The following is a 24,271-nucleotide window of genomic DNA, read 5'->3' as shown; positions in this document are numbered from 1 at the left end:
GTACTAGTCATCTGTCTGATGAAGGTGACAGTGTACACATCGTACTAGTCATCTGTCTGATGAAGGTGACAGTGTACACATCGTACTAGTCATCTGTCTGATGAAGGTGACAGTGTACACATCGTAAAGTATAAGAATATAATTTATTCTTATAATTAATTGTTGTCATTTTGATTTCGACAAATATGGTGTTGTGGATCAAACTGATGTATAAATATCATTGTATTATTATATGTATAATATTTTATAATAATTCAATAATACTTTTAAAATCTACTTAAAATATATAAATATCAATATTTCATATGTATAAATTATTATATCGAGATTTATGTATATAAGAACAATATACTGACGTCATCAAAAATGTGATGTCACAATATATCAAAATACGTAAGATACTCAATTACCTATGCAATTACTAATAATACCTTTCCTGTCGGATACAGTGAATCCCTTGAATACGAAACCTGTCCTTCAGACACTGAACCCTTCCGACTGGATACGGAGACAGCTAGTAACAATGGAATGGCAAACGGAGGATATCCCTTTTATATATAGCATGGAAGGATCCACAGTTGAGTTACACACCGTAAAGGTAAAAATTAATACCGTTAAGGTGATACGAGTATATGTATATCATCTAAATGGCAGTCATGCTGACAATACACAACAACTTGGTAAAAAAATAATATATATTCTCATTCCTATTTGCATGTTTAAAAACAATGCCCATTAGACTTCGGCACGTGTAAATACAGGAACAATAGGCAAAACACTCCTATCATCACGAATAACTCAACGTTTTATCTATGTTACAAAACTATTGTTGATTTAAACAATACACTGGTATATTTTATTTCCTATTCAATGGTTTTAACCAGAGACATAAATAGTATACTATCTAAATCTCTAACTTTAACCCGATATATCACATTAATATTGGTAATTTCGTAGTTATATGAGGGTTCGACACTTATGGTGTAATATCGTTGCATAGGAACGATAAGGTTTCCTGTTTCCAAAACGTTTTCCCCATGACCATTAGAAAAAACGTTGTTTTAATCTCGTCAACAGGTAACGACATATCTTTGCTGCTTATGTTCATTAAAACACCATAGCACAACATAAATGGATTTCACATCATGTAATCGACATTTAGAGAGGAGATGTTGCTCTCGGTCAGTAATTTTTTGATCTGCCCTAACAACTTACCATTGATCATGAAATTGTAACTTATGTAAAAATACAATCTTATCAAAGACTCACCGTGGACAAAAAAGGTATGTATAGTTTCGCTTTTTAAATGTTGACCGAATTATTTCGTTTTAGTTCGACTCGGACAACAAGCCACGCCTACAGTACAATTCAACAGTGGTGCTGTTCATTGACACTCTCCAGACAGAGGTCTCGTTTAACCTGGAGACTGACGATGACGTCATCGTTCTTAGCTTGGTAGAGCCTGCAAATTATACTGATCAGTAAGTCATGGCAGCTTACATTATATTGTTATCTAGTTTTCATAATAGGTGAAAACCCGTTAATGCTTTCTAACTTTAAACTTAATTGTGTTGGTCATCTAGTGACCTTTTAACCTTCTCACCATGTTGGCCTGACCGTAAATAAGCAGATTGTTTGTACGTTGCCTTGTATCATCCCAAATAACGTGTCATATTAACTACACTAAGTAGAGAGTTGCATATAGTACTAAAATGTACATCAGGGTACAGAGCTCGATTGTGTCTTGTGCCTGTCATTTTAGCACGTTATAATACTGCAGACGACTCTACTTTGGCGAGATACAAACACTCGCGTCATTTTGAGAGAGAGCTTGATCGCGAATTAAAATCAATATATATATAAATACGATTTTGAGTAAGAGCCTTTGATCGCGAATTTACGTATTCGCCAATGTATTGAAACTAGGGGTTCACAGTATATCCTTATTCTAAAATGTAAACTTTCTATTCAGGAATATGAGACAGAGAGTATGGTCGGACGCCATTGTGGTGATACCAAGAGACGAAACAGAATCTAGAATGTCCTGTCAGCGATGGAAAGCAGAAGATAGCATGCTGCCATTTTTGTCCGAAACACAGGTCCAGGTTTGTCCGTGTCGTTTTGACCAAGCCAACATCGACGTCATCCGATTCCACCCCGACCCTTTGTGCCAGTCACAGGAGAGTTCTACACGACCGGATACCAACTGTCTGTACCACCCACGGGCTAGACAGTGCTTCAGACTCAACACGCCAGGGTAGGATAAACATAGTTGTAATCGTGTAGTTCAAAAAAATCTTCTAGACAGATAATGTTTGTCGTCTTTAGAGCTACGTGGTGCTAGATTAACAAAATTGAACAACGCTATTTATATATGTGTATGCATGTTATTTAGCCAGTTTTTGTCCGAGCGATCCAATTCGGCAGGGTACAACTAGCACACATAAAGGCACTGTTTCGTCACGACCGGATAGCATAATAGTAACTGCCCGTGTGGTTTCCGGAGATTTTCTCATTCACTGCACATGACATAGATCATAGTATGTTTATTTGCAATAGATCTACAATAGGGAGCTATGTGTCTGGAAAAATCTTCAATGGCCACAATGGTTTCTCATGGTATAAAATTTAAAAGATTGTCCAATTTCTGCAAAAATTGTCACACTTACACTGATTAGCATAGTCATAGTTTTAAAAATATCTAGAAATCCACAACGGCTGCAGTACCACCAAAATTCTCACTTTTCCTATTTGACGGATTCTTTTTTAGTTGGCAATGATAAACTTGCATTCTCATAAATGTCGACCATTCACATATTGCAGGTGCTGATTTAGTATTTTAATTGTCGTTATTTGTATTCTGTCTTTATTATTAGAACAATAGGGACAGGGCAGTTGTGTTGCTATGATAACAACGGAAACCTAATGGATATGTTGACGTCATCAGGTGGCGGATTTCTTGAGCGCTTTCACTACTTTGGGGATGGCGAAGCCGTAGTTCCGTATTTGTCCAATATTGTTTTTGATACAGCCCCCTACTACCATTGCTGTGTCTATCCCCAAAGTACTCTCAAGTCAGGTGTGCCAAGTGAATGTTACGAGTTTTATCAAAGACGGAAGACAAGAAACTGCAAGGAGTTTGTTCCGAATATCCTTGGTCAGTAAATTAGCGCTCAGATATTTCAACACACACTTTTTATAATGTTATTTTGATAGTGATTATTGATAAAACAAATTCATAATATCACAAAATTACCATTTTGTTTTGGTTATCATATACAACAATTCCTCCATTGTGTAACGATAGTAAATATTTTCAAATACTTGCATGTAGTATAACGTATTAGATATATGTGCTATAATTAGGCATGAAGTTATTTGTTTCTTAAGATATCGAAAACCACAAAGTGTGATGAATTGAGCTATGAACGTCATTGGAATCAATGATTTCATGTAAACATGAACTAAAACACTGAATTCGATGTGCACTGTCAACATGTTGTTTGTTATGCCTTATGTATGTTGAAAATACTTGCATAAATCGCTTTATAATTACTTACAACATGGCAAAACTGTGAAATGAAATTTTAGCTCACAATTCAACTCGGCTTCCTGGTCTGACTATATGTATTCATTTCACCTCACTGTAGATGTAAATAATATAATTATGTAATTATTTTGGCAGTACTGCTAAATTTCTTTGTTCTTATTTGTACTTGTAAAATTGCATTGTAAGTATTAACTTATTAAAGGTTCTTCTTGATTCATAGGTTTGAAAATTAAGGCAACTGTAACTTTAATATTAAGTTCTTTCTTCCCAATTTCAGCACAAAACTTCGGCGATCCGCATTTTGTCACACCGGATGGCCTGACCTACACATTTAACGGAGTTGGTGAATTTGTTCTGTTCAGAACAAAATCTAAAACGTTTGAGACTCAAGTCAGAATGCAACCTTTTATTGCGAACAATGGTAGTGAAAACTGAGTTATATAATATGATAATTATCTAGTATTAGTACGAATAACATTTGATGTACCCGTGATAGTTTTCAATGATAAACAAACGTAACGTTACCGGGAATATTAGCAAGGAATCAAACAATATTCAATACACTAAAGAATTCAATTGTATTATTAACAAGCTTACATATGTATTTCAATGATGTTTGAATTTCACAAAGGGGTGGTGAAAATATGTTTGCATGTACAGCCTAAACCTAAAAACAAGTGACGTCAATGCTTCTGAAATATTTTCAGATAACTTCACAATTTCTTTTCAAAATTAACACACAATGTCCTTGGTGTCTATTGTGACGTCTTCTATGAAGTCACAGACAAAGTACGGACGGACTTTCTTTTCGGTAGACGCTTCGTATATGACTTCATAAACCAAAAATATATTGCAAAAAGGTTATATGTTGTTGTTAATATCATAGATAAGCGAGGAAGTCTCATAACATCTATCGTCCTGAAGGCAATCAATGTATCGGATACTGTGGAGATCAAACTCAACTCCATCCGGACATTCGATATTCTAATAAACGGAGTCGTACAGGATATCACTGGAATCACGTTTATCCGTTATACAGGTAAGTTAATGTACATAAAGAAAACTTCAGGTAAAATGGTTCATTGTTAGTTTTTAACCAGCAAACTTTAAAAACATTATGAAATCCATGGATTTAGACATTTGATTAATAAGGGTGATTTTTGTCATTAGTCTGTAATAACTAATTGAATTGTTATTACTACATGTTATATCAATTATAGACTATAAATTTACTTACTCAGTCAGTTTAGTTTTTGACCTGCCTATTATCTAAAATTCAAATTTGTGTTGGCCCAATTATGCTCATTGCATAAGAGTAATGATTTCCACTGGAAACGACAATGACATGTGCTAATTCTTTGAATAGACAGTTGTACATCAAATAACTAGGGTAGTTTTCTAGTGTTGTATTGAGAAGAAGCCTACTTGAAGTTTGAATAATCTTTTTATTACAAAGGGGTTACTATATCTGTGCACGACGTTAATATGACGGGAGATGGTCACACGAAAGAAGTTAACATTGCTTTTCCGGATATTGGGTTCCAGACTCTTGTGTTTGGATCATTTCTTAACTATTTCGTTAGTTTTGGTCCAAGTATAGAGCAAGGTAAGAGAATGCATTACTGATTGTAACGTGTGACTTCAGGCTCCAAGTCAATTATCAGTTATATGTGCCATAATTGAGCGGTAAATTTGGATATGTTAATCTTTCTTCAATAATCTGTTGTAGCCCATCAGGTTTGATGAATTAAGGTATGAAAGTCATTCAAATTGACAGACAAACATGTATGATACCTTAAAAATATTAGTTACAACACAGACATATATCCCTTGTAAATATCTTGTTTTGTATATCTTATATCTGTTTAGGAAAAAGCTTACCTGCGGGAATTACTTCAAATACTTATGACATACAAATATGTAATGAAATTGAATACCACATCCTGGCTTCATATTATGACCATATATATTCATTTCACTGTACTGTTGACGTAAATATTATGCTTTTAGGCAAAATTCATTTTGGACTCTTATATTTACTTGTAAAATTGCAACTTATGTATTGTAAGCATTGTCATTATCAATATGTTGATAATGTTTCGTAATAATTAACATATTAAAAAATCGCAGATATATTAATCACGGCATCCAAACAATTATTTTCATATCATTTTAGATCACAGTAAATCGTTAACGTTAAATGCAGATATATTTCTTTAAGATGAAATAATATGCTTCGTCGAGATATCACTATAAAAAGGGCAGAAGTTTCACCAGTGCAAGGAAACGCACCAGCATACCATAGCCTCCCAAAAACATACAGATATTTACACGCTTCAACTCATGGAAAACCATCCTCAGTCCTTAAAACTGACAATGCAAGTTACAAAAATATACATTTGAGATTTTTTAAAAATCATAAAGTTTTTAGTTTTTTTTCTTCAAAATGCGTTTCTGAGACAACCCCTTGCGTTTCTAAAGACGGGCAGTCGCCATTTGGTTTTAACTCTGCTTGGATACAATACGCCTATCGACACCCATATAAAGCGCGTGAAGCGACACACGTGCACCCAGTCATGTACATATGCATTTAGCAGTTGTCCACCGCGTATCACATACTAATACGTAAACAAACCTCTTACCTCAAAATGATTTTTCCACACAAATGCATAGAAATCCTAATAATAAACATCCTCATATCTCTAAGAATACTATCGTACCCGATGTACCCGACTGGCCACATGCACGTGACCACCTGTCCAAAACAAATGACACAATGAAACCTTGTCAGGTGAGTGCGGTGTTTATTGTTAGTTTGACAATGTTATCTACTATCAGAATTTCAAAAAAACTATCTTTCTTTTTAAATTTAAAATTGACGAAAGGCATTTGGGCTCATTTTGGTAGAATAAAATTCGCGTTATTACGCCAAACTTTGGCGTTATTACGCCATTTTTTTTTACCAAAATGAGCCATTGTGGCATTGTGACATGGGTGTTTATTTACCCGAGGGCTTGCTCGAGAGAAATATTACATTTGAGGGTAAATAAACCTTCATACATGTAACACTGCCACCGGGGACATAAATTGTTTATTATACCGAAAACTCGCGATTTGCTACTCTGAGTTAAATATTACTTTAACTTGCGATGAGTAAAAAATGACGTTTTACTTTTCGTACGCCATTGTTGTACAATCGGAAGGGGAGATAACTCCGTGTGAAAGATGTGCTGTCACCATAGGGGCACGTGCCCCAGGGAAATATGATGAGAAACAGACAGGGATATCCAGTTTTACCAGTGTTTGACTTTTCTATCTCACCTTAGGGTAAAGACAAGCTACACGTGATCTTCGCACATGCTAAACAATAGTATGCCGTCACGACAACAGTATCATGACGTTGCGGTAATAGTATTTTAACGTCACGACAACAATGAAATGACGTAATAAGACACCGAAGACGGCGACTCATTGAGGTCACGTCATTCTCGCTTGTAGAAATGACTTTTTTTTTATTAGAGACACAAAGTGTTGCATGAGGTAAGAGAAAAAGAATCATACACCCTCTTTGGGGTGAGACAGGAGATCACAACCCTCGGGACGAGATTCATATGCTGTCAAACATAAGGCTTTGCCGAGTGTTTGACAACTAAAGAATCGTACTCCTCGGGTTGGGATTATCCTGTCTCAACCCAAAATGGGTGAAAGATTCTATTATCTCACCCTAGGGTAAAGGCAATCTTCACGAGATCTTTGCACGTGCTCACATAGGGTACGTAAAACGAATAATTCACCCTCTTTCGGGCGAGACAGGAGATCTCAACCCTCGGGATAGAATTCTTAAGCTGTCAAACACGAGGCTTCAGAATCTTACCCCTTGGGTTGAGATTATCCTATCTCACCCAAAAGAGGGTGAATGATTCTATTAGTCTAACTAACAGAAACACAAAGAGGGTGAGATGTACAGTGATAAGATAAGGAACATACTTAGTATTTTCGAAGATCATGTGCAAAATCTCTTTTGAAGAATCGTAACAAAACTGGTAAGGACCCAGCATACTTGAGTGAAGATTTCAGTGATTTTTTGTATACACAACTGTAGCTGTCAAGTTTCATATAGCAAAGCCTGTATTATAGCCATTGTAGCATACAAAAACTATTGACTTTATGTAGGTTGATCCGAGGGAAATATAAAAATATGTGTATTCTCTTATCACTGAATCAATATCAATGTTATGTACGTTAGGATTGTTCACTGGTCATGCATACAGAAAATGTATCTAAAATGTGTAATCAAAAAGAACTTTTTTTAAAATATAATATGAAATAAATAAAAATATCATATACTAATGTCAATCCTATTATGTATATATATATATTATCACATATAAATATCTCTTTGTATTGAAATTGTGATTGTTTTCTGAATTGTTTTGTTTCAATTTGCTCTTAATTGCCTTGTTTTCAGGCAGTATCGAGGGACTGTTAGGGAATTTCAACAATAACCCGAATGACGATCTTGTTTCGAGGGCTGGCGACGTTTTACCGTCAGACTCTTCCACCGAACACATACACAACAACATGGGTATAACATGTAAATATATAGAGTTATACATAATATTATGTAAATAAAAAATCTCGCTTGTATTGAAACCCGATTGATTTGAAGAATTTTTCCTCCTGCGAGGATTCCAATATAGCCTGGTTCGACTGTAATGGTAAGGCATTTACAATGATAATGCATGAAATTGTGCCTAATTATTTATTTATCAAGTATTTTTGTAATTACGAATCGTTTTTGCGCTTGATGATGTTAGGCTCACAAAGAAGCCAAATTCAAACAGATATTTTCATTTGTGAATATTTTCGTATTTGGATAAGTTCATGTTCGGATATTTTCGTGTGTGGATATTTTTGAGTTTAGAGGTTTTCATCTCTGGATATTTTTGTGTGTGGATATATCCGTGTTTGGATATTTTCGTATGTGGATATTTTCATGTGTGGATATTTTCATCTAGAAATTTTTGTGTGTGGATATTTTCGTGTCATGTTTGGATATTTTCGTGTGTGGAAATTTTCATGTTGGGATTTTTTTGTGTGTGGAAATTTTCATGTGTGGGTATTTTCGTGTTTTGATATTTTTATGTTTGGATATTTTCATGTGGGGATATTTTTGTGATTGGGTATTTTCGTGTGCAGATATTTTTGGGTATAGATATTTTGGGTGTGGATGTTTCCGTAGGTGGATATGTTCGTTAATTCATCTTTCAAACTGTTGGCGTGTATTCAAGGTATAAGTAATGGGTCTCTTACGACACGTGTACGGATTTCCACTTGTAAATATATCCGTGTGGATCTAATCAATGTGAAATAAACGAACTCTACTTGTCACGAATACGCCAACATGTATGTAATAATACATATGCACATTTATATATATCAGATATGCTATGATTTTCAACTATTTGTAATTGCTAATACATGGTCAAGCGACGGTCAACATAGCATATATAACATATAGCGTAATTATAATACAAATTATGGACCTTTGTTTCGATCCATATGATATGGTGTTACATCGCCCTTGTAGAATTTAAAATAATGACCTCGGGGTTAACATTTTTTTACTATACAGGGCGGGTAACAGCGGAGGAGTCATTGTTTACATATGCAGTAGGAACATCCCACTCGTCCATACAGGATACAGCATACGTCCCGACCTTCGAGGTTCCACAGTCGGCTATTGATGACACTATGCGGGCTATCTGTGGAAACGACACGTTCTGTGCCTATGATTACTATGTAACAAATGACATGACGGTGGCTATAGCAACTCAGATATCAGGAGACACTTTCCAAAGAATCCAGGAGATATCAAGACCGGGTAGGTAAAACTGTAGATAATAGTGCTACGTAAACCTAAATTTAAACATATGAAACATTTAGATATTAACTTGAAAACCCTAATTAAGAAGCAAATATATGTTATATGGTGTAAGGAAAATGCATACGATGATTGTGAAGAAATTAAATAGATGAATATGTTCAAATGATACAAATTATCTATTTATAAAATCTCAAATGACATTGATATTACAGTTTTGGTTAATACAGAGGTTTAACGATTTCACAAATAAAATAACTTCCTCGACTAATTTAGCTTTTCACAGAAATATTCAATCCACCTTGATATTGTAGTTGTGACGTGTGGAGTACCACCAGCAGTAGAGTACGGACAGTGGAATACTAGTGGTATGGAGGTAGGGGACACGGGCCAACTTCTGTGTAACTCTGGGAGACAACTCCAGGGATCGGGATACATCACATGTAACACATCCGGTGATTGGACGGATAACCAAAGCTCTTGTGTAGTACCAGGTGATGATTCTTGTAACGTGTGTTTTCATTGGTATTTATGACCTGTCGACACTATAAAAATGTTTGTCACTACGCATCTCATTATCTACATTCACTTTAGCGGAGGATATTAAATTGGACTCTGTCCGTCCGTGCCCGTCTCAAACCGTTCAACCAATCTAATAAGACTTTCTGTATATAACAGGCTAGGTCTAGTGATTCCTGTTGCTATTGAAGACCTTCCATTTTAAATATCTATTCCGCTATGATAGAAGTATAATCAAATATGATATAGAACACAACAATTTATCCCATAACTATGCATGTTTCACGATGGAAAAACCATGTGATAAATTCCAAAGCATTTGATTATCATTTATTTTATAAAAACTCCAGTGTGTAAACACAAAAGGCGCCTCTGATTGGTCAACTCTAAGATCTCATGAGTCCGATTGGCTTTGCAATTCGGACTACTTTCCATAGTCCATTTTCTTTTAGATAGCATTGTGTTTAGTGTATAAAAGTTAGTTATTTATACAAAATATTTAACATCAAAATAATTGCTATCTATTTAGACACTTTATTTCTTGGCGGAAAGACATCCTTACACATTGTATGGTGGTAAGTTTCCCTCAATGAAGACGAGAAAATATGAAAATGGTCACTGCGGTGTAAATATGCATTGCAGAGTTAAAGTTATGGGATAAACAAGTTCCCCAAATGTCGTTTATCATTTTTATCTAAACTTTCGTTAGTGAATTTTCCAGTTTTTAAAAGACACTCGCTTAAGCTTGTGTCTTTCCAAAATTTGAAAATAAACAAACTCGTGTTTGATAAACATTATAAACAACAACCTCTATATCTGCTTTAGTTAACTATAAAACACATCTAGGTTATACATAAAAATATATACAGTCAAATCTGTCTAAGCTTTCACCTCTGTATAACGAACACTTGTTAAACAAGACCACTTGCTCGAGGTCCCAAATTGTCAATTTCAGCACAATATGGAATATGTATAAAGACTATTTGGCTACTAAGACCAGTTTGACCAGGTTTATCGCGATGGTTTCTATAACCAAGTTTGACTAGATTTTACTGCGGAGCGTGAGGGATAGTGATATGCTATGCCGTACCGTATTTGTTAATGCAGAGGTTTAACGATTTAACAAATAATTAAATTTTTCGACTAATTGGCATTTACAGATATATATTGTATCTACTTTGTCATTGTAGTTGTGACGTGTGAGATACCACCAGCAGTGAGAGTACGGACAGTGGAATACTAGTGGTATGGAGGTAGGAGACACGGGCCAACTTCTGTGTAACACTGGGAGACAACTCCTGGGATCGGGATAACATCACATGTAACACGTCCGGTGATTGACGGATAGCCAAAGCTCGTGTGTAGTACCAGGTGATGATTCTTGTGTAACGTGTGCTTTCAATGGCATTTATGGGTGAAACAATCAAACTTCGATATACCTTTTGCATCTCATTATAAATTATTTTCCGCAAATCAATTGATATTAGATTGGGGCCCACAGTCTATTAAAACCCGGGGGGAAAAGGATTTTTGACCTACCGATGGTAAAGATTATAAGCGCATTTTCAGGTTAGAGTGCCGGAATTCTAGTTATCAGTTGTGTAATATCACAGAAACTATATTATGACAATGGAGGCTCCATAAAAACATAACCTTGGCCCATCAAAGCAATTGGGTTTAGACATGAGTACCCGCATATTGCGAGATAAAAGCCCGCAAAAGACGAAGGCGTCCATATCGGGAATTTATCGATAACGTACAAATGAAGTGAGTTTCCGGTGAATGTGAACGTCACACTTTTTAGAGGAATGGTTATGAGCGTTTCTTAGTATTCATCTGATCGCGTTCAAGCCTTCTGGGTCGCAAGTTAATAAGTTTTTGTCAGAGGGAGATGGAACAAATTCACATGATCGTATCGAGAGATAAGCATTTCGTATTGACGGATAAAGTTCAAGTTTATCCGGCAGTAGTTATCTGTCAGTATGTGCGGCAGTTGCAGGATAAATAAAGTTAGTAAACTAGTAGTTAGCGCTTTGTAAAATTTCGAACCGTCATTTTGTTTTCCAGTTATCATAGAAAATTAGCCAAAAAACCCAAAGCCTCTCGTTTTCGGTCCTTAACTTCAAGTCAATTAAATCATCTTCATGAAACTTGTTGTTGCTTTTCCTATTTTCGTTTTTTTTTTTCCATGGAAACTCAGTAAATAGCGCCATATCACTATCTTGTTTCTGGGATATAACACCCCGAAACCGTTCATATTAGCACCTGAGATCCATTAAACTTTTTAGGTCACCTGAGACAAAGTCTCAAGTGACCTATTCTAATCGCCTTTTGTCCGTCGTCGTGCGTCCGTCCGTCGTGCGTCGTGCGTCGTACGCGTATGTCCGTAAACAATGTACATTTTCGACTTCTTCTCGAAACTGCTCAAGCAATTTCAATGACATTTTGCACAAACCTTCTAAGGCATAAGGCCAATCAAAATTGTGAATTATATGGTCCCCAGCCCCAGGGGTCTGTGGGAGGGGCCAAAAGGGGTAAAATTGTCTGAAATTTCAAAAATCCACTTCTTTACTCACAGATGTGGTAAAATCAAATACTCTTCATAGATAGAAAGGAAATCTTAAGGTCCTTTATCAAAAATGAGTGAATTATTTGACCCTGGGGTGAGGGTGGTTAAGTTTACTGATTGTGTGATATGGGGGTAAACAGACATTTTTAAGCATAATTTGGGTCATTTGTTTTAGGAAAATGGACGTCCAAATGTTGTCGGACTCTATTCAGGTATGTGGATGACTTAATTAACCCTTATTAACAAGATTTAAGATCTATGACGGACCCCCAAGGAAGTTGCCATTAGGGAGACGAGGGGTCAAAAGATGGTGTCATAATGGGTTAAAACTTCAAAGAGATCTTCTTCTTGAATTTCTGGAAAATGTGATTATGTAGTAAACTCATAATACCCGTTCAATATAGCGATTTCAAAGGTAGAAAGGCGACTTTGCGAAGTTACAGAACAATATGATGGTATTATAGATGGACCTTGGGGTCTCACGTTTCCCCCATGGGGAGGGGGTCAAGTTTACTATAGTTTATACAGGGAAAAAACATTTATGAGCATTTGTGCTCAATTTTCATGTAGGAAATGAGTCAAACTTGGTTAGAATTTATTAGCCTGGGATAGCATTTTAACATCATTTCCATATTGGTCCCTGGGGCAAAATGGCAGGGCCAAGAAAGGTCAAATAGGCTAAAACTTTAAATCTTCTTCTAAAATTCTGGAAACGGTAAAATTAAATACACTTTATAAATGAAAAGGTCTTAAAGTGTTTTATGAAAATTGTGAATTATATGACCCATGACTCTCACGTTTCCCCCTGGGAAGGGGGGTCGCAATTTTACTATTGTTGATTATTGGAGAAATCACCAAGAGTGTGGCACTATTAGCTCGCACTTTTCATAGAAAAATGAGTCAAACTTGGTTGGGATTTGATAAGCCTGTGAGTAGCTAGTTTTAATATCGGATGTTCATAATCCATATGGGTTTGGGCCGATCCAATGGTGGGTAGAGGGGCGGGGCTAAAAAGAGAGTCCGAATAGGCTAAAATCTGTGCGAAGAATGTTCTTCTAAGATTCGAGAGAAATGGTAGAATTCTACAGACTCTGGGTATAGATGGAAAGGTGTCAACTTCTCGCTCCCCCCTCTTCTAAAAAGTGGTGAATTAATATGGACACTGAGTGGGTACTCATGTTTAGCCTAATGGGGGAGGGGTTTCATGTTTTACTTTAGTTTATTATAGGGAAAAACCACATGTATGAACATAAAGATTATTTGCTCAATTTTCATAGGAAATGTTGTCAAACTTGATTAGAATTATTAGCCTGAGATATATAGGCATTTAACATCCTTTTCGGTCCTCGCTGACCCCATGGGGACCAGAGGGGCGGGGGGTCAAAGAATGACTAAAATTTCAAAAAAAAAATCACAAATTTAGTGGGAAGCAAATACTCTTCGTAGACTATAAAATGAAATGTTATAAAATCACCTGACCAACTTCTAAGACCCAGTATATAGTGTTTATATGTCCTTAATTTGTTTCATTATATATTCCAAACTCAGGTGACCGTTAAGGCCCATGGGCCTCTTGTGGTATACATATCAGACTGCCTTTTGCTATCGGTGACCTCTTAATTTTCAATAATTTTTATGATTAACATTGAATTAAAAACATCAAATTACTGAACTCCAATATAAGCTCTACGGAACTTTTTGTATATATTAGGTTAGTGCCCTAATTGTGTTTTATTTTCTTTATTTGGGAGCGCCAAAGTTCAAAATAGTTTCTCTGTGTATAATAGAAATATGTCCCAATATGATCTAGGACAACAACAATAGTTATCTACATTTGATTGATATACAACACATATAGATGTAGCATCTACATAAACATAGATAGTAAAACCTCCGACCCCTCTTTATAACAGCCACCTGCTATATAAAACCACTTTCTTCAGGCTCCAAATGGTCAATTTTAACACATTAAATTTCAAAATAAGCAAAATTAATGTTACGTATTGATAAATATGTATTGTTAGTACAGCGAAGCAAAATACAAAATTCTGAGTGAAGTTTAAATAACCGCGAAGCAAATTTATTTAGATTACACTCAGATTTTTGTGTTATATCTCCATAACATAAAAATAAAAAATACATTCAAGTTAATCTTTATAATTCAACTTCCTGAAGAAAATCTCTTAAAAATTACAAATTAATTTAGGGACTTTTTTCTATGAAATCATTGCATCGTTATATCAGCCAATCAGATGCGACGTTATAAACAGCGACGGCATTTTTTCCTTTATAGACTGATAATTTTTTTATACAGTCAAAATGCTTGTCGAAAATATAGTGATCTAATCACCGTGTGCACTTCATTGATGAGTGGATACTTTTTATGATGAACAAAATATAGCCAAGTTGATGGTGATAGCTTAAAGATGCTAAAAATTATATTTTTTCACTATCAAAAACAGGATAAGACTATTTGGTATTTTTCTTCAGTTACAAAAGTTACTTTCTTTACACAATTACCACCATTGGAAAGTTTGAGCTTTTAATTTTACTTCAAGATAAAAATATTATAAATATTTAATTGCATACCGAAAATCCGTGGCACTATGTTCTATATAGAATAAAGTTCTGACTGCGCATGCACTAAAAGCAAAATATTTTTTAAAAATTATTTTTGGGTTAATAGACATACATTGTATGTATACACGATTAAACACCAAAAAAATATTGTTGTTCAAATGATGAGTATCATTTATGGTCTGTCGGCGGTGGAGCACCTTTAAATTGCATATAGCGTAAACGACAGCAATTTATTATTAAAAATAATTTCGGTCAAACCATTCTAAGAGAGGAGAATAACTATTTAATTGTTGTAAGTTTATCCGGTATCATCCAGGTTTTTTTATAACTGCAGTAATATGTATTCCTAGACTATGTTATAGCAAAATTGGAGGGTCTCTGGTTGTCCTCTATATTCTCCAAAGAAAGGCACTATATACATGTTATTTGTCAGTTTCCCTAAATGCCCTCCGTGTTGCTATGTCATCGTTCGGAGTGGATATAATGACAGTTATAGTAAACCCTGGCGTATTTAGGACGTTCCGGTATAGGTTCTGCCTTGTAAACCATGTGTGCCAGTTGTACTAAATTGGTGGGGCGCCATATAATGGAACGTTTTCATAATGGTTGTACCCACATCGGAGATACGCTATAAAAGTTTGGTATTTAACATTAAAATTGATATGAACGTAATACCTAAGTAGATTCAGCATACATTGAAATGCATACTATATGTAATTTCTGAATACGAATATTTCCTGCGCAGTATTTCAATAACAAATGAAAACTCTCATATTCGCCGTCATAAATACAAGTGGTATACATCAGGAAACGTCACGTTTCATTTTAGATATAACAGATTGACACTGGTAAAATTGCTACGAACCTATAAAAGAAACACACGGCTACTGATGACTTTGTCAATGATATCGTTTGAAAATGCCATTAACACTTTGTATAATTTACTTTTCAGATTCGTTCTGGACATTTATGGTAATTATCGGGATAATGTCGGCTTTCGTCCTCCTTGCCCTCGTCGTCGCTTTCCTCATCATTTATTCCTGCTCGCAAGATGTCAGATCAAAACCCTCAGAGGGCAGGTACTACCGAACCTCAAGGAGGTTCGACAAACCCTCAGAGGGCAGGTACTACCGAACCTCAAGGAGGTTCGACAATGCTGCGTATACGTCGACTTGATATTAGCCATGGGTTTTTTTGGGTTTTTTTTTAATTTTATTTTTTATTCATTTTTTTTCAAATAATATACACACAAGACAACATTGGCCAGAAATACATGAAAGACAAATATAATAAATGTTACATTATTTGAAAAATTATTTAAAATCAAATATTTAGTTGTACTACAATTATCCTATTAAACATTACATGGTACACACATATTGACTACACACATTGACTATCTATCAAGAGTTGTTTCCCTTCCTACACTGTATAACGAAGTGAGAAAGTGAATTAGGGAGACAACTCTTGATAAAGCAGAGAAAAGAAAGAAAAAAGGGATAAACCTAGGTCAGAGACATTTCAAGAACTTTTATTAAAATGTTACTATTTATATATTTAACCAATTTTGTAGTTCTGCAAGTATCAGTGGTTTACGCTTTAGATTACTAATGGATATTATAATATTATGAGCTCTTAATTCAAATTTAATGTGATTTTTTAGACTGTTTATGTTAAGTTCTTTTTCAAGACATTTACAGTTGTAAATGTATTGTTTTACTAGGCAGTATCAAGTTGTCAGCATGAAATTAGAATGAGAACAAGTTATGGCATTACCCGAATAGATCAGAACAGTTCGAAGACTTCCGAGCTACATGAAACGTGTACACGTTAAGAATCATGTAAATTTGAAGGCTGTCCTTACATGACATTGACTGTTAAAATGACGTTTATTTATCAAACAAAGTATATCGTGTACTTCAATTTCACAGAAACATGATATAACGTTCCCACCATCCCACCCATTTTCACATGTTTCTTTCTCTTAACTATCATACTTTGTCTTGTACTTCTGGTAGTAATCTTTTTCTATGATTTTTTTTACAATGAATATTGTAACAAGAACTCATATTGTGTTTTATGTAAGTAACTATATGCTGATGAACTCATATTATTGTTGTATGTATGCAACTGTATATATGTTGATGGCATGTTTGGATGCTCCACCTTTTTGGTTATATCAAAATATTTACTTATGTTGTATATATGTTTATACAGCATGGCTGACATTGTTGTTACCATGTCTGCCTTGTTATTACTCGTCATTTAATAAAATGACATTAACTGAAAAAAATGAGAACCATGTTGTTTGCCGAAAATAAAATCTTATTTTTCAAATCTAAGACTTAAATATTAGTAATTATCGATATTCTTACTTTGTTCAATCAAATATGATACATTTTCACAGTCCCAAAATATATGAGTGATTGTTTCTGGATATGTGTTACAAAAAGTACATCGATTGTTGTTTAATTTAACATTTTTTGATAAAAATTGTTTTGTAGTTAGTATTCTGTGATTAATTCGGAATTGCAACCATTGAAGTTTGGAGCTAGTAGTTCCATTAAAAGGTTGTTTATAAATATTTCCCTATTCATCTCGATCAATTTCAAAATCTTGATGCCATTTATTTTGTGCATTAGGTATAACTTCTTTTTTAATAAGAACAGTATATATATTTTGAACACCTTTTTTACAATTTAAAATGAATTTGAGATTTATTGGTATGTTGGGAAGAGCTATATTTTTTCAAAGTTAAAATTTTGTTGATTGTTTCCTATGACAATGTTAATGGCGTTTTTTATTCCTTGATATTCTTGAAAATTAGTCTGAATATTGTACTTTTCATGAAATTCTTCTAGACTATATATAGATTTGTCTGCTTTCAACATGTTATAGATAAAAAGTACACCCTTTTCATACCATAACTTCTTAAAAATAACTTTATGATTTATTTTGATTTCACTATCAAACCAAATAGGGTTTTCTGAATATGTGTTTTGTAAATATTACTTGCACTTAAAGTCATACACCAAGCCTCTAGAACATCTCTCCAAAACAAATTTTTGCAATGTTTAGACTGTTTTTTTAAGTGTTCAATTCCAGTATTTGCTAAAGTTTGTTTGTCAAATAGAGATCATAAAATAGTATCCCAGTTTCCTACTTTACAATAAATTCGTCTAATCCAAGAAACTTTGAGAGCAGTTATAAAAGATTTTAGATGAACCATTTTAAGTCCCCCTTCCTCATATTTTTTAATAATTACGTCTCTTTTAATTTGATCTGGTTTACCATTCCATAAAAAATCAAAGCACAGACTATTAATTTGTTTAATATACAAATTATCAGGTTTAGGAAGCGATATAAATAAATGGTTGAACTGGGATATTAGTAAAGTTTTTGTAACAGCTATTTTGCCAATTGGTGTAAGTATTCTTTTGTTCCAAATTGAAAGTAGTGATTTTAATTTTGCAAGCTTTTTGTGAAATTCAATTGGAATATTCTGCTAAGATCTACATCATATTCAATTCCCAATAGATACAAGCGGTTGGTTCCCCATTTCAAGTTAAGATTAGCATTAAACATATTATTACTATATTTCATACTGCCAATCCAAATTACCTGGGTTTTGGAGAAATTCATTTTTAAACCAGATATATTAGCATAGAAATTTAGTTATTTGAGAGTTTGATCTAAAGATTTTTTCAGAGCCATCTAAACTAACAGATGTGTCATCCGCAAATTGTGATAATTGATTTTCATCTTCATGTGTAAGCATACCTTTAATATTTTCATTATTTCTTAGTAGTATGGATAAAATTTCTGCACATAAAATAAAGATACATGAAGAGACGGGGTCACCTTGACGACAGCCACGCTCTATATGGAAAAAGTTAGATGGATTTCCTCCAATATTTACTACTGACTGTATATTCTTCCTAAATAGTTTTATCCGTTTGATTATTGTTGGACCGAAATTAAAGTACTTGAGAGTTTTATCAATAAAGTTCTAGGATACAGAGTCGAAAGCTTTTTCAAAGTCTATTAAGAGTAGAAGTCCAGATATATTATTTTCCTCTGTGTACTGCATAACATCATATATTAACCTTGTATTTTCGCCTATATATCTTCCAGAGATAAATCCAGTTTGATTATTGCTAATTAATTTACTGATTACTTTTTGAATCGTTCTGCAATTGCACCTGATGCTAATTTATATATATTATCTAAAAGTGTTATCGGCCTCCAATTACTTACTTTATTACGAGGTTTATTGCCTTTTGGAATGCATGTATTTATTCCTTGTTTTTGAGTTATTGAAAGTTCTGATGTGCTAAAACTGTAATTTAGTGATCTTAAAACAAAAGGTCCTAATTGCTTCCAAAATATTTTCAAAAATTCCACTGTAAAAGCGTCTGAGCCAGGACTTTTATCATTTTTCATTTTTAGCAGTGTATTCTTTAATTCATTTAGAGTAAGGGGTTCTTCAATATTTAAATATTCTTGCTCAGATAATTTAGGAACAGTATAAGATTCTAGAAGTTGTTCAAGATTAACATTATTTAGTGTGGTGTTTTCTTTATATAAGTTTTTATAGTAATTTTCAGATTCATCAAGATTTTTTTTTGATCAGAGATTACCATTCCGTCCTCTTTAGTTATGTATGGAATAATTTTACTGGTGTAGTTGCGAGATTCCAGGTTACATAAATATTTAGTTGGTTTTTCTCCCTCCCTTATCCATTTTGCTCTAGATCTTATCATGTTGCAATTTATTTTTTGCTTTTTAATTTCTCCTAATTCCTTCTTTTTATCTTCTAACTTGTCTACTGATGCATTATTTGGCCCTGATTTTTTGCAATGCCCTAATTTCATTAATTAAAATTTTATTTCCCTTTCGTTAGCTTTTTTATATGACTTGAGTAGGATATAGTTTTACCCCGAATTTCCATCATTGGAGTTACTAAAAAAAAGTTGGTCATTTATTGTAATACTATAAGATCTGACGATATGTCTTTTATATTATCAATATTATATACGGGTACTGCATACTGTGATTTGATGTTTTCTATTGTAGATTCAATAAGGTTTAAAAATTCATTATCAAATAAGAGAGAATTATTAAATTTCCATAGACCTTTTCCACGTTTGAAGTTATTAAATGACAAGTTAATTATTGAGAAAGAATGATCCGAACGATAACCTGGTTCAATTATTGAAGAAGTGAGACTTGGTAAAAGGCTATCTGAAATCAGTATATAATCTAATCTGGCCTGTTTGTGTGGATTTTTTCTACGCCAAGTATATCTTTTAGTCTCAGGATTCCTTTCTCTAAATGTAGGTTTGTTTATGTTCTTATAGTTATCACAATCTAATTAAGGGTCAAATAACATGTTAAAGTCTCCACATGAAACGGGGTGGGGATATCTTTCTGTTTTGGGCAGAGACGCAATCACGCAACACCAGTTTTAGCCTCCATTGTTCTTTATTATGCTGATATGCATGGATAAAAAACCCTAAAACACTAGAAATAACAAGCTGTATACCAACTATTACAAATGGACATCACAATTAAGTATCACGTTACAATGACTTCACATAAATTGTACCAAAACTCCTTGACTATATTACAATGGAGAATTACAATGTATATAATAATTCTTATAGCGGTTGTCATAATGACATTACACATTCATTTTGAAATATAACATAATCACATGGTCAGTTGAAAATAATGCTAGCGCTTAATCAAAATCATAGAATTAAAACTTACAATATCAATGTGACATGGGTTTTCGTTTTTCCTCCGAAATAGCTATATATACACCGTCTCCAGGTAAGGTAAACCTTGCTCAGCTCTGGGATATACGCGTTCCCAGTCCGCACGTGCCAGGTGAGTGGTGTTAAGTTTGGGTCACATGACAGGGTGGAAATGTTAAATACGAAAAGACAGGTCAAGGGTCACGAGCACAACACAGACATACACATAATGATATAGACACGGACATAGACTTGACAATCAACGCGAAATGTCGCACGTGGTGTTTAATTAATGCCGAATGCAATACATTGAATCAGACGGCGAAACCTGGACCGGACAGACTGTCCCTGCCACACACATATAACATATTTGTCACTTCCAAACTCTTCTATAATATTAAATATTTCGTCATAAAAAGAAGGTTGGTCAATGTTTGGTCCATATAAAGTAATTAAAGTTATTTTTTCTCGACATGACTCGACATGTATTTATATATTCTTACGTATAAGTGCGTTCGGTATCCGATTGATCTTAACGGTATCCATTACCAAACTGTACCTATAATTGTATTAATAATTAAAAAGTATACATATGCATGTCCTGTAAGTTGTGAATTTCCGTTGCATAATCATAAAACAAAATGCAGTTATATACATGTATATATGTATATGTAGCATGTATTCAAAATGTGTAGAATATGCTCAGATTACAGTGTCTTCTATGTTCTGATAGTTATTTATCTATTTATTATTTTTTAATAGCGAGATGATTGAAATATATATAGTCATTGTTTAGCGAATCAAATTAACGATATGATCTAGACATATTTGTAATTTACACTTCCCTTAAGGTGCAGAATACTATCAATATCATTTTTTGCTGTCATGCAAAGAACGACAACTCTTATTATGTTACAGTACGTCTTCTACTGAGTTATCGTTCCAGATAACATCTGTAATTATTTAACCACGTTATTATTAAAAAGTGTTTAAGAATATATAACAGTTTGATATTATAACGAAGTACATGCACCGTCTATATACTTTAAAAAAGGAACAGCAGTTGATTACATGAATATAGAATAATCTACATTATTTAATCTACAGTATACCTGTCTATAATCAGAAACATATATACATACATGTATGTATATGTGTTTCTGCTATAATATATACATTGTCTGTAATGTTAAACTTACGTACAATACAGTACGTAAGTGTATAATTCATACACATATATGCGTATAAATGCTGAAATATATAAATCTACATGTATAACTATGTTTGTTTGTTTGATTAATTAACGTCCTATTAACAGCTATGGTCATGTAAGGACGGCCTCCCATGTATGCAGTGCTTGTGTGTATGTTGTGCGAGGTGCGTGTTTTGGGAGACTGCGGTATATTCGTGTTATGTCTTCTTGTATAGTGGAACTGTTGTCCTTTTTATAGTGCTATATCACTGAAACATGCCGCCGAAGACACCAAGCAACACACCTCACCCGGTCACATTATACTGACAACGGGCGAACCAGTCGTCCCACTCCCGTTATGCTGAGCGCTAAGCAGGAGCAGAAACTACCACTTTTATAGACTTTGGTGTGTCTCGGCCAGGGGACAGAACCCAGAGCCTTCCTCACAGGGGCGAGCGCTCAACTAAACGCCAAAAGTGAGGTGGTGTCAAGGGAGACGTTAGGAAGAATAAAGTAATTTAGGAAGAAAGAAAAGATAAGATCCTAAATTTAGTCGCCTCTTACGATCATGCAATAGGGGCAGCAGGTACAATTCTAACGCCCTACAATATCGTATATATAGGTATAAGCATGTCTTGTATGTAACAGGGAAAACAATAGATTTCTAGCCGTCGTCCTTTCATAGAAATTTAATGGATTCAAACAATTAGATTTCAAAGTTTTAATTCTCTGTATTTCTTCTCTTAAGAAACTACCGGGGGTCTGGGCCGCCGTGTTAGTCCATGTACAGTATATATATATATATATATATATATATATATATATAGCTCTGAACAAAATAATATGCTAATTTAATATACATAAACAAATTATAACGTATAATATAACTATGTATTTACGTGATATTAGCCATGTTTACACCATTTTTCACGTTAAGTAATTGCAGCTGTTATGCTGACAAAATAATAAAAGTTCTTTTTTTAATATTGTGGTCTTAATTATTGTATATATTTCGACTTACATCTACTTAAGAAACCTTGTGTCTTTCCTAAACTGGACATCAGTCTCTAGAATATTGAAAAAAAATCACTAAAATCAGGCTTGATTCCTTTTTCCCTCAGTACCCAAAAATTTTAGCAATCAAAAATATCTTCATATATTATTTATTGACTCATGAAAATATTGTGTCGATGAATCACTGGATATGCCTGATTTTTTAGCACTTTTTTACGTCTACCCCTTTTATTTCTTACCCAATATCAAAGTACTGAGTGTACTAGAAGTTAAAAATATTTAACGAAAGCCGCTTTAGCGACGTCATACTTGATTAAAAAGTATCCCAAGTAATTTGGTGTACCAAAGTTCGGTTAAACTGACCTACATATTGATGTTTGACCTACATCTAAATAAAAAACACCATGTTTTGCCTATATATCATATGGTACTTTTCATAAAATGTTAATTTTAGGGTCATAGATTGAACTACTAGACAATATGTTGTGTCATCAAGAAAAATAAGGTCAATATGACCTATATTTCCTACACCAATCGTCAGAAGTATTTCCTATTTGTGTCCTTTTGGGTTTGTTTACTTATTAATAAGCAAATGTTCCATTTAGCAAAACGTATATCGGTGTAACTTATATGTTGACCTTAGCTATTTCTCAAAAGAATATTCTTTTGTTTTTCACTATTAAGCCAAACACTCTATGTCTGACTAATATTCACACAGTGAAACATGGTCAAACTATATAGTAGTGAAAAAAAGTATCCGATGGACTGAAATTGCTTACCTTTTTGGGGCCAACAAATAAGATATGCATGCTAAGAGCTCTTCAATAGACGTCCTTGGTGTTACAATGAAAGTAGGTCAAGTAAACAAATCATGCGGAATAATACTGACCCACTATCTGAGTCCTTTAGGCCTTTCACAAATTAAAAATCTGTTAAATTTTTTTCATACATTTGACCTATTTGAAGCCCTTCCTTCCAGCATACTGCAAGAAGTCGTTTATGTTTGCCAATTTGAACCCTGTGACCTTGAATTAACGTCAAGGTCATTCGTTTGACAAACAACTTTGTAGTCCTTTATTCAATAATAAGTCAGGTCAAATATCATGTTTCGATGCCTTTCAGTTATTGAGAAGAAGTCGTTTGAATGATTTTTTGCACAATGGACGGTGCAACAAGAGGCCCGTGGGTCTTTACGGTCACCTTA

General features: G+C 34.1%; 1 protein-coding gene across 2 annotated transcripts; it reads left to right on the top strand.

Annotated features, from left to right (window-relative positions):
• The first annotated feature begins 455 nt into the window (after positions 1–455).
• On the top strand, positions 456–16,803 carry LOC138308491 (sushi domain-containing protein 2-like). 2 transcript variants are annotated; one of them, XM_069249495.1, is made up of 13 exons: positions 456–598; positions 1,333–1,481; positions 1,973–2,257; positions 2,877–3,157; positions 3,828–3,971; positions 4,437–4,589; positions 5,007–5,156; positions 8,019–8,144; positions 9,186–9,434; positions 9,749–9,928; positions 11,144–11,324; positions 16,055–16,202; positions 16,248–16,803. In XM_069249495.1, the coding sequence occupies exons 1-11, from the start codon at positions 524–526 to the stop codon at positions 11,194–11,196; spliced, it is 1,845 nt and encodes a 614-aa protein (XP_069105596.1). In that variant the 5' UTR covers positions 456–523; the 3' UTR covers positions 11,197–11,324; positions 16,055–16,202; positions 16,248–16,803. The 2 variants fall into 2 exon arrangements, with proteins under 2 accessions (XP_069105596.1, XP_069105595.1); XM_069249494.1 differs by having other exon boundaries at positions 16,055–16,803.
• The last annotated feature ends 7,468 nt before the right edge of the window (positions 16,804–24,271 follow it).

This window comes from Argopecten irradians, chromosome 15 (assembly GCF_041381155.1).
Source record: "Argopecten irradians isolate NY chromosome 15, Ai_NY, whole genome shotgun sequence".
NCBI lineage: Eukaryota > Metazoa > Mollusca > Bivalvia > Pectinida > Pectinidae > Argopecten > Argopecten irradians.
The sequence above is the reverse complement of the archived record's forward strand: the minus strand, read 5'-3'. Positions and strand labels throughout refer to the sequence as shown.

Bases quoted from the DNA above. Each gene is read 5' to 3' on its own strand.
- LOC138308491 (XM_069249495.1), top strand. From the start codon at position 524: ATGGAATGGCAAACGGAGGATATCCCTTTTATATATAGCATGGAAGGA. The intron at 2,258-2,876 runs GTAGGATAAACA...CTTTATTATTAG, and splicing joins TTCAGACTCAACACGCCAGG to AACAATAGGGACAGGGCAGT. The intron at 9,435-9,748 runs GTAGGTAAAACT...TTGATATTGTAG, and splicing joins CCAGGAGATATCAAGACCGG to TTGTGACGTGTGGAGTACCA.